Source organism: Chiloscyllium punctatum, chromosome 48 (genome assembly GCF_047496795.1).
Source record: "Chiloscyllium punctatum isolate Juve2018m chromosome 48, sChiPun1.3, whole genome shotgun sequence".
Classification (NCBI taxonomy): Eukaryota; Metazoa; Chordata; class Chondrichthyes; order Orectolobiformes; family Hemiscylliidae; genus Chiloscyllium; species Chiloscyllium punctatum.
The window spans coordinates 36,683,120-36,695,174 of record NC_092786.1 but is presented as its reverse complement, the minus strand read 5'-3'; the positions used below and the strand labels follow the sequence as shown (position 1 = coordinate 36,695,174).

Genomic DNA, 12,055 nt, shown 5'->3' with positions numbered 1-12,055 from the left:
TTATTTTACTTTGGGGGTTAATATGCTCTTGCTGAATTCTGTCTAATGAATGCAGTTTGCTGTGAAATATGTTGTACCATGCTTATAGTGAACCAACTACAAATACAGACATGTTTGAACAATTTAATAGATTTGTGATAATTATACATTTTAAACAGTTTTGGTGTTTAAGTATTTGAAACATCATAATAGGATTATGAAAATCTGTGTGTTCTTTCAGACTGTTAATTTTCAATATTTAATTTGTTAAGCAAATATTCAGCCAAGTGTTTTCCACCTAATTGGGTATCATGTCATATTAGCTCCAAACACAAGGTTACTTATAAAGAAATTATTTATATATTAATTATTCATTGAAGAGATTTAGTTATGAAGAAAGATGTGAACAAATGAGCTGTTTGCTTTAGAAGAGACTGGTGTATGTGAAAATCTGATTACATGTTGAAAATGATGACGGATGATGTGGTGAATATGGAAACTCACCACCCTGTCAGTGAGTCAGTAACTTGATGACATAAGTTTAGGATCATCATCAAAACAACGAAAGGTGAAGAATGAGCATGGCGAGCAGATCAGACAGATGAATTGCAGCGGCACATTGCAGCTAATGCCTCCATGGAGATTCTGGGCCAGGTGGTTAACATGCAATTTCACATTTCCTCCAGTGTAAATTTGATCTCACTTTTCCATGGAGTCTGGGTACCACTGGCAACACCAACACCCATCTGTAGTTGGCCTTGAACTGTGTGGCTTGATAGGTTATTACAGAAGATGGCGTAGCACGGTGGCTCAGTGGTTAGCACTGCTGCCACACAGCAACTTGGACCTGGGCTCAATTCTATGCTCAGGCGACTGGCTGTGTGGACTTTGCCCATTCTCCCTGGGTCTGCATAGGTTTCCTCCCACAGTCCAAACATGTGTGGGCTAGATGGTTTGGCCATGCTAAATTGGCCCATAGTGTCTAGGGATGTGCAGGCTAGGTGTATCGGCCATGCTAAATTGGCCCATAGTGTCTCAGGATGTGCAGGCTAGGTGGATTAGCCATGAGACACTCAGGCTGGCAGGAATAGGATAGTGTCGATCTGGGTGCAATGCTCTTTGGAGGGTAGGTGTGGACTTGATTGGCCGATTGGCCTGTTTCCACATTGTGGGGATTCAATGATAGTTAAATTCATCCATCTTGCTGTGGGCCTGATAATAGGGTTAAATTCAGCCTTTCAGGGCAGCATATAAGCTTTGAATTATACAGCTCGCCTCTTTTGCATTTAGTTGGGGCAAAGCAGAGTGTGTGGTGTCTGGAGGTCTGTATGGTAAAATATGAAGACTCAATTGCTCAGCAAAATTTCTAAAGCAAATGCAATGTTGAGTTTTAATGAAGGCCTTTGAAGTGTTTCAAGAAGATTTTCCAGCGGCTAAATTTCAAAACGCTTTGCATCAATAGAGCTAGATAGTTTAAAGGAAACAAAATGGATTTCAATTTGTGGCAGCCTTCTTCTTTGGTCTATTTTTATACACCTATTCCGCTTTCGTATATTATCAGGATGCTTTAGTAATTTGCAAACAAGATTTCCATGTAAAGATGCAAACTAACATGGTACTTACTCCAAAGTTTGAAGCAGCAAATCGATCTGAGGCTGAAACACTTGTTGAAGCTGTAGTGTGTGCAAAGTACGCATTAATATTGGCCAACAAAGTGCTCATTACAGCAGGAACCCCTGGGCACATGTATTTGGATGACAGACAGGAGAAATGCCTACAAAAAAAAGCGTGTTAAATCTTTACTTGTACATTTTTTTGTCAAGGTCACCACCAATTTATAAGTTGTTGTCATATTCAGATACATGGTTATTCCCACCCCAACCCTACTTGACTTCTCTGAACTGAAGTACAAATTTGCCTGTATTTCCAAATCTTCACTGTTGTACACTGCAGTACCTGTACCTTGCAAGTATTCAGAATGAATCAATTAATAAATTAATGAATCATACCTTTTAGTGGGTATGTGTGAATGAAACAGCGACATAATCTCCATTCCCATTGTTCGTTGCAGAACAAGAATTTAATTTGGTGCTAGAACATTTCATTGTATCAAATATCAATTGACACAGAGAGCATTTTATCTGTGTTGGTTGATTTATTAATTGAAAAATGCCCACGTGACCAGGAATTGACGGAGAGGGAGGGAAGAGAATCAAAGTGGCAAAGTCAAGTTGTTCATGATTGCCACACTGCTATAGAACGACGCAGTTACACGAAGATTAGCAGAATCTCCCACCTCTCAGCCCCGAGAAACCTTTCCTCGGACATATTGAAGAAACAGTGTCAGAGATCAAACTCTGCATGATCATCCCTGCGGAGGATTAACCCAAACATCTGCTGACACCTCCCTGCCAAATGCTCTTATTATCCCTTTCTTAAAGGGACTGGCTGAGCCACAGTCATGGTTACTGATCTCTCTCTACTCCCTGCTTCTGTATTTAATATTGTAGTGGCCTTTATTCAGAGATGGAAAAAAGCAATGGATGGCGGAGGTTTATAAAAGATCAAAGCTAAAAGCCAAGCTGGTCTCAAGTGGTGGACATCTTCCAACAGGATTCAGGGCATTAACCAGCTCCTCAACATTAGAAACATTAAAACTCAGAGTTGGACGGCAAAGGGGAGAAATAAAAATGGAAGGTACTGAAGGTCAGCAGCTCTGGCAGCATCAGTGGGGACAGAAATAAATGTGCCATTTCCAGCTGCAAATTACTCTTCTTATGAACTCTTATTTAAGTCGGGTGGAATTTTCTCTCCTGCAGGCCAGGTGTTATGATGGGCCGAAAAAGACAGAGAATCTTCCACTTGGGGACGATTCAAATCTTTGTTGGGTAATTACATTCTTCTCAGCACATTACACATGTACAGGGGCGGCACAGTGGCTCAGTGGTGAGCACTGCTGCCTCACAGCGCCAGCGACCCGGGTTCGATTCCGGCCTCAGGCAACTGTCTGTGTCTGCGTGGGTTTCCGCCGAGTGCGCCGGTTTCCTCCCATAATCCAAAAATGTGCAGGCCAGGTGCATTGGCTATGCTAAATTGCCCGTAGTGTTAGGTGCATTAGTCAGGGGTAAACATAGGATAGGGAATGGGTCTGGACTGGGAACTCTTTGGAGGGTCGGTGTGGACTTGTTGGGTGGAAGAGCCTGTTTCCACACTGTAGGGAATCTAAAAACAGCACACACTTTAGCAAGCTCTTCCGAGTTGGTCTCCTGAAGTACAGGAGGGAAGGGAAATGTGTTTCCCTTGAGGTGATTACAAGAAGTTATCTTGCCTGATGAAGAGAGCCTAGACATGGTTGGCTGTGGAGGTCAGTGCCCATAGGTGGCTCAAGAAAGCCGTGGCTCCAGCTTGGCAAGAATTTACTGTGCTTTGCCAGGGTATATGCCTTTATCTACTTGATGCTTCATGCTCCTGTGAATGAAAGGTTGCACTGTGATGTTATACAATCTACAGCCACTAAACAGGAGAATGGTGCCAAGCATCATCATCAGATGCCTCATCTGTAACCAGTATCTGTCACTCTATTGCAGCTACCAATAGCACAAGTGGCATCACAATGGGACTGCCTCTCACACGTCCACCAAGGTCCACATTTAAAATATGGAATGAGCTACAGCACTCCAGCTCACCAACCTTTCATCACAAAGGGGAGAACGTACACAGTTGACAGGTTTTCACCAAATGCTTGCCTGGGACATGAACACAATCATAAAGAATGGCCACTTGAGTTGAGCTCCCTTTTGAGTTCAGCCCTGTTTAGCTGCCTTGCTTCGGTTTGCCGATGTCAGTCAGTGTCGTTGCCTTGCTTGGACAGGATTGCCAGTCAGGTCAGGTTTCACCACCAAGTGGCTTTAAGATCAACGAGCCACACCACACATTACTGAGATATCTCAAAAGCTGGTCAACATTGAGAGGCTTCACTCTTTTACACATGAGTGTTTCCGCAAAAAGATGGCTTGGGTCTGAAGAGAAGTCACCCGACTTGAAACAATAACTCTATTTCTCTCTCCACAGATGCTGCCAGACCTACTGAGTTGCTCCAGAATCTTCTGTGCTTGTTTCTGCTGGCTCAGAGGTTGGAACACTACAAGACCCTCTTGAGTTTCTACATTGCTGAGCACAAATGAATCCAAAAATGCTCATCAGGTAAGTCGAATTAGCACCCATTCATATACAATTTCCATTGGAATAATGACTCTTGTGGTGCAGTGATAATGTTCCTCCCTTTGAGCTGGGAGACCAGCGTTCAAGTCTTACCTACTCCAGAGGTGAAGTGTGTCATAACATCTTTGAAAAGGTTGATTAGAAAATATCTACAATTATCAGGAATTCTAAATGCAAGGCCCGATCAGTTGTCTTAGGATTGTCAGTGATTTAAATCTGGAATTTCTAACTTTGTAACACCAGAAAGATCTAGGTTCAAATCCTGCCCAGTTTTGTGATTTAATTATTGCTACATGTTAAAGATGATTTATAAACTACAACTGGCATCAGGTGCTTGAGATTATTGATCCATTGAGATTTCAAAGATGATCCTTATGTTTAAATATAAACAAGTGCAATGTTATTTTTGATACACAGCACAATCCCAGCTCATGTCCCCACACAGTGTACTTTACATTTGAAATAAAAGGTTTATTTTCCATTTTTAAAAAATTCTTTATTAGTTATAAAATTTTGGTAATAGACTGACTGAATAGGCAGAGATCATGAAATGAAGCTTCCACCGATGAATATCCAACCTTGCACTATCACATTGGAAAAAAACTCCATTCAAATTTTCAGCAAATGTACTCCTACCTCCCTCAAGCTCATTTAATAATTATTATTCTTATTATCCTGAGTCTTATTTGGAAATAAACAATCCTGTTTTTAGATAACTCATGTACCCAAATATCCAGGCAAATTGTCAGCTCTACTTTCCCACAAGTCACCTCAGTTAAAATCTAAAGTAAAGTTGCCATCATCCCAGAGGGCCCTATGGTTATTCTCTCTCAATAGACTGAGATGACTGCTGGTGGTTTAACCTGAGTGTCACTGCACCTTAGTTAAGGAGAGAGGTTGAGAAAGAGAGAGTTCTTCATATTAACCTCAGCTTGTACAGGAACTGAACCCACTCTGTTGGCATCACTTTGCATTCCAAACCAGCCTTCCAACCAACTGAGCAAACCCAGCCAAGTTGTGTGGAAAATTGAAACCCCATCATGGTAGACTGCAACACTTCTCACAGCATGTTCCTATGTATTGCAGTTAAGGCCCTTCATGTATTTCTTTTACAAGGAGAATCAGATAAGCACAATTGGGGAGGATCTCCATGAGAGATAAGGGGCTGATTTTATGCTGTCTCCTGATGACGGTAAAACAGGGGCCTTACAATACTGGTGCCAGCTTCTGACAGTTGGAGAATACAATTCATGATGCTGGACATTAAGGAGGGAAACCATCCCTCAGGGCCGAAGAGGAAGGCAGGTTCAGGAAAACTGGAATCAATGGGTATCGGGGGCAAAATGTCCGCTCGTTGGATTCACACTTGGTACATAGGAAGAGATTTGTTATTGTTGGAGGTCAGTTATCCCAGCTCCAGGACATCTCCGCAGGAGTTCCTCAGGATTGTGTCCTCAGCTCAATCATCTTCAAATGCTTCATCAATCACCTTCCCTCCATCACAAGGTCAGAAGTGGGAATGATCGCCGATGACTGCACAATGTTCAGCACCACTTGCGATTCATAAGGTATTGAAGCAGTCCATATCCAAATGCAGCATGATCTGGACAATATCCAAGCTTGGGCTGCCAAGTGGCAAGTAACAATTGGGCCACACAAATGCCGGGCAATGACCTCCAATAAGAAACAGTCTAACCATCACTCCTTGACATTTAATGGTGTTATCAACATTTAAGCCCTCACCCTCAACCTCCCCAGGGTTACCATTGACCAGAAACTCAACTGGACTCGCCACATAAACATACTGGCTACAACATTAGGTTTGAGGTTAGGAACACTGCAGCGGGTAACTCAACTCCACAAAGCCTGTCCACCATCTACAAGGTACAAGTCAGGCGTATGATGGAATATCCCACTAGCCTGCATGGGTGCAGCTCCAACACTCAAGAAACTTGACATCATCTAGGACAAAGCATTTGATTGGAACAAGCATTCATTTCCTCTACCACCGATACTCAGTAGCAGAAGTGTGTACTATCTACAAGGTGCATGGTAGAAATTCACCAAAGATCCTTGGACAGCACCTTCCAAACCCACAGCCATTACTATTTAGAAGGACAAAGACAGCAGATATATGGAAACACCACCAGCTGCAAGCTCCTCTCCAAACCACTCACTACCCTGACATGGCAATATATTGCCATTCCTTCGCTGTCGCTGGGTCAAAATCTTGGAATTCCTCCCTTATAGCATTGTGTGTCAAACCACAGTACAGGGACTACAGCCATTCAAGAAGGTAGCTCACCACCACCTTCTCAAGGGCAACTAGGGATGAGCAATCAATGCTGGCCCAGCGGATGATGCCAACGTCCCATGTGTGAGTGAGAAAAACACCACAGACCTTGTGGTATAGCAACACCCCCAGTGCTGTTAAGGAGGAAGTTTCAGGATTTTGATCCAGTGACAGTGAAGGAACGGCGATACATTTCCAACTCAAGATGATCTGTGACTTGAAGGGGAACTTGCAAATGCGGCTCCCATATAACTTCTGCCTTTGTCCATCAAGTAATAAGGGTTGCAGGCTTGCAAGGTGCTATTCCAGGGATACCTTGGCGAGATATTGCAGTGCATACTGGATATGGTGCACCCTGCTGCTAACTATGAGTTAGTTATGGAGGGAATAAATGCTGAAGCTGTTGGACAGGGTGCTAATCAAGTGGGCTGCTCAGTCCTGAGAGGGCACTTGAACCTTCTTGAGTGTTGTTGGAGCTTCACCCATCCACCCAAGTGGACAGTATCCCATCAAATTCCTGATTTGTGCCTTCGAGATGGTGGGCTGGCTCGTTGGGGGTGGGGGGGGGTGGGTCAGAGTTCCTGGAAAATGTTCAAATCCTCCATAATGGCCTGAATAGAGGATATTGGCAAAGGCTGCTCTGTTAATGGGTTCTCCAGCTTGGTGACTGTTTCTTTTTCTGGATTCTTGCTACAGATTCCAAAAAAAATGGCCTGAGTGGGCCCCTTATGTTTGAGGTGCCTTCTCTAACCCTGGAAAGTGGGATTCTCTGGGGTTTGATCAGCCCTCCAAATTGGAAAGTTTGCCCGTCATCCTCCTTGCTGACGTAGGGCTCACCCATGCGAATACTGAACTAAAATTTTTTTTGAAGAATATTTTCTGATTGAATTGAAACAGACTAACATTCCCTGCAAAATACTATCAATCCAAGGAATAAAACCCAAACCTTTAGCTTTGGGAATAAGGTTGCCAATTCTGACTAGACATTTCCTTGGAGATTTTATCACATGGGTTCTACTTCCAAATATTGCTCCCAGTCAAAAGCCTTTTCCTCTCATCTGTAGTATTATTCCAACCAATAAAAGGAAGTGTTCAAAACTAAAAAGGATCTGACCATTTTTTTCAGTATTGATTTTATTTGTCTCCTGGATTTTACTCGAGTTAGTGTCTAGGAGATTACATTTTAATTCTTGGAGATTGCAGGAGAATCCTGGTGAGTTGGCAACTCAATTTGGGAATGGGTGTTGGAGGTGAGAAAGAGTGTGAATGAGACAGCAACAAAGACCTGCATGAGGGACGGTCCAGAGCTAGTGCAAACCACAAAAACCAGCTTGGATTTATGTTCAAATGTAATCATTGGTAAATCTAGTTCCAAAATTGTGTTTTTGTGTTCTATTGAGTAGAAAGGATAAAAAAAAATATGGCCACTTAAAAACAGAAAATGAGAAAGTTGACAACAGAATGCAAGGTCAACAAAATTGTGTTGATTAAATTTTCCTAAAACAAGGAAAATGTTGAAGCAAAAAAGAATAATTAAGCCTAAAGCTTTACATCCTAATTAGGCATGAATTTTCCTATAGGGACCAATGAGATATATATAGTGTGTCTTTAAGAAAAGGTCAATCTGAATTTGATTAGAAAAAAGAAAGTTAGAAAGTTCACATTTTTTAAAAGTCTCTTCAGTGATGGGCTAAAAATAATCTGAATAGATTTCATTGACGTTGCAATGTCAAGCAAAATGACAGCTGGTGTATTTGACTGCAACAAACACATTTTTTTTGACTTAAGGATGTTAGAATAGACTTTTTTAAGAGACAAATGGTACACCAAGTTTTCACAGGTTTTTAAATCAATCCAAATTTAAATTCTCTTTTTACTATTATGTACAAATTATTTCAAGGCATCTATTAACTTGCGTTTGAACATTCAAAGTAGTGTGCATTGACCATATCTCAATGACCACCTCCCAGAGTGACACGATGGCTCAGTGTTTAGTAGCCAGGTTCAATTCCAGTATCGAGCAACTTTCTGTGTGGAGTCTGCACATTCCATCCATGTCTGTGTTTCCTCTGGGTCCTCCCAGTCCATGTGCAGGTTAGGTGGACTGGCCATGGGAAATTGCCCATAGTGCCCAGGAATATGCAGGTTAGGTTGATTAGCCATGGGAAATGTTAGATTACAGGGATAGGGTGGGGGTGGGGGGAGCTCTGGGTGGAATGCTATTTGGAAGGTTGGTGTTAACTCAATGGGCCAAATCATTTGCTTTCACATTCTAGGGATTCAATTAATTAAAAAGAAATCATTCTCAGGCTGTCAACATCAGTGGGATTGTCAACATATAAAGCCCCTGCCTAATTCTCCCAAATAGATGTTACTGGGTCTTCTTGAACATTCCTTGTAGTGGTGCTTTGCTGTTAGTGAAGGGTTACTCTGCCAAATTATGCTTTGAAAGGCTGGTCATGGCATTAATCTACTCCAGCCTCCCCACTACTCTTGACCCACTCCAATTTGTCTATCAGACCAACAGACCCATGTCAGATGCCATATCACTTGCCCTTCACTTGTCCCTACAACATCTTGAAACAGCTATGTAGGAATCCTACAGTTCAGCCTTCAACACTATTATCCCCTCGAGACTGATTACTAAACTTAGTGATCTCGGACTAAGCCCTACTCTCTGCAACTGGATCCTCAGTTTCCTGTCCCACAGGCCAGGAATCAGTGAAGATTGGGGACAATATTTCATCCTCACTAACACTCAACACTGGAGCCCCCTAGAGGTGCGTACTCAGCTCCCTACTGTACTCACTATATACCCATGACTGTGTCACCAAATATCAGACTAATGCCATTTACAAGCTTGCTGATGACACCACCACAGTTGGTCGAATCTCAGATGGCGATGAAACAGACGACAGACGGGAGGTGGAAGACCTGGTAAAATGTTGCACTGAGAACAACCTAGCTCTCAATACCAGCAAAACCAAGGAACTCATTATTGACTTTCGGCAGTATGTTACTCATGCCCCCTCCTACACATTAACAGCGCAGAGGTGGAGATCGTCAAGCTCCTGGGAGTGGTCATTCACCACAAGTTTTCTTGGACTCTTCATGTGGACGCAGTGGTTACAAAGGCCCAACAATGTCTCTTCTTCCTCAGGCAGCCGAGGAAATTTGGCACGATGGTGAATACCCTTGCCAACTTTTATAGGTGCGCCATCGAGAACATTCCGTCTGGATGATTGGTAACTACCATTCAAGATCAGAGACGGTTACAGAGAGTGGTGAACTCGCCCCGGACAATCACAAAGGCCAACCTCCCATCTACCAGACCCCGCTGTCAAGGAAAGGCCACCAGCATTCTCAAAGATCCATCCCACCCTGGCAATGCTTTTCTACAACCTCTACACTTGGGGAGAAGGTACAGAAGCCTGAACACATGCACCAGCCGGTTTTGAAACAGTTCCTACCCTAATGTTGACAGAATACTGAATGGACTCACAAACTCTTAACATTCGCCTATACCTGTGTTTTTGTTTTTGCCGCTGTTTACCTATTATTTACTTATCTACGCTATTTAACTCTGTGGTTGGCCTGTATTGCTCACAAGACAAGGTTTTCACTGTGCCTCAGTACACGTGACAATAAATCAATTCAAATCAATTCAGAAGACCCTTCTGATCCAACCATGTTATTGTGGGTCTGGAATCAGACCCTGGACTGGGACGAAGATCGCACAGGTCATTTCCTGTTCATGATGAGCAGCCAAAGGAAATCGTAGAGGCGGGTATAATTAGAACAGAACATTAAAAAGACATTTGGACAGGTACCTGGACTTGGAAATGTCTATAGGGATATGGGCTGAATGCTGGCAAATGGGATGAGTTGGGCTGAAGGGCCTGTTTCCATACTGTATGATTCCATAACCTGTTGGTTTTGCATGACAACCTTCCAGCTTCATGGACATATCAATCTGATACAAACATCAAATTTCCAGGCACTTATGGTTGAACTCAAAGTGCATGGGAGAATATGAATCCAAGTCATCGGATTCATTCAGAATCAACATCAAAACAACCTGGGTCTAGGATGACTGAAAAAAAAGAATTATTGCAAATGAGTTACTCACGTCATGGCCTGGTAAATTGATTCAACTCCATAGCGCATTGCAAATTCATCCACGATTTCTTGACCAAAATCTTCAAAGTAGACCTTCCACGCTTCATCGCCTTTCACTTGCGGGATTTTCACAATACCATTATATTTTGTTTCAGTTAGGTGAGTGAATAGGCTCTGAAGAAAACAAGAGGAAGACTAAATTTGTGCATTGTATTTCCAGCCTTCTCAATCATTATATTCAATGCCAGAGACCCACAGAATTATCCTACTCACACTGCCTAAGCACTACTTTCATTTCAACACATATTACAATCTTTCTCCTTGTGTTTTCAAAAAATAAAACTGAACAAAGACAGGCCCAGGGTGGTGATTTATTTCTGGCAGTCACCACTTACACACAGTATCAGATATCCCATTCTGTTGACTGCAAATGAGGTGAATGTCAATTGCTGTATATTACACATACCCTCCTGTACTGCTCCACCATAAAGACAATACATTACAGTGATATGTTTGCAGAAGTGGTTTTAATGAACAATAAAATGTTTTGTAATAATTAGATTAGCAGATAAGGCCATTAACCAGCTATCAGAGTCATAAGAAATCTATAGCATAGACAAAGGCTTTTTGGCCCCAGTGTCTCTCTGCTGGTCAAAACAATCACCTAACTATTCTAATCCTATTTTCTAGCACTTGGCCCATAGTCTTGTGTGCAAGGGCACATCTAAGTACTTCTTAAATGGTACAAGGGTTTCTGCCTCTTAGCACTCTTACAGGCAGTGAGCTCCAGATTTCCACCAGTGTCTGGATGAAAATGTTTCTCCTCAACCTTCTAAATCTTCTCCCCTTTATTAAAGCATTTGACAAACTCCCTAATGGTAATTGATTCAGAACATTAATTTACATAGCATCCATGCTAAGTTGGTAATCTGGATACAAAATTGGCTCAGCCTTGGAAGACAGAGGGTAGTTGTGGAGAGTTGTTTTTCTGATTGGAGGTCTATGCCAGTGGTGTTCCATAAGGATCTGTGCTGGGCATCAACTGCTTGCAATTTATATAAATGGTTTGGATGAGAGTGTAAGTGGTCTGATTAGTAAATTTGCAGGTCATACAAAATTGATGGATGTGAATAGTGAGGCAGGTTATCAAAGGGTACAGCAAGATATAGATCAACTGTAAAGGTGAGTAGAGAAATTGAAGATGGCACTTAATTCAGGCAAGTGTGAGGTGATGTATTTTGGGAAGTCAAATGCAGAGGAAAATATACAGTAAATGGCAGCATCCTTCAGTGCATTGATATACAGAAGGATCTTAGGATGCAAGTCCACAGCTCCCAGAAAATGGCAACAGTGGATTAGGTGGTAAAGAGGGTATAAGGCATGCTTGCCGTCATTGGGTAGCTGTGATATGGAGGTGCTGGTGTTGGACTGGAGTGGACAAAG

At 42.3% G+C, this 12,055-nt stretch overlaps 1 protein-coding gene across 5 annotated transcripts in view; it reads right to left on the bottom strand.

Moving 5' to 3' along the window:
- Positions 1 to 12,055, bottom strand: part of LOC140468888 (protein unc-13 homolog C-like) — a 587,121-nt gene that overhangs the window by 210,167 nt on the left and 364,899 nt on the right. For all 5 annotated transcript variants that reach the window (XM_072564959.1, XM_072564956.1, XM_072564955.1 and 2 more), the window contains 2 exons: positions 10,623 to 10,786; positions 1,603 to 1,753 (listed from right to left, as the gene is read on the bottom strand). In XM_072564959.1, the coding sequence (XP_072421060.1) occupies positions 1,603 to 1,753; positions 10,623 to 10,786 (315 nt within the window). The remainder of the gene's footprint in view (positions 1 to 1,602; positions 1,754 to 10,622; positions 10,787 to 12,055) is intronic.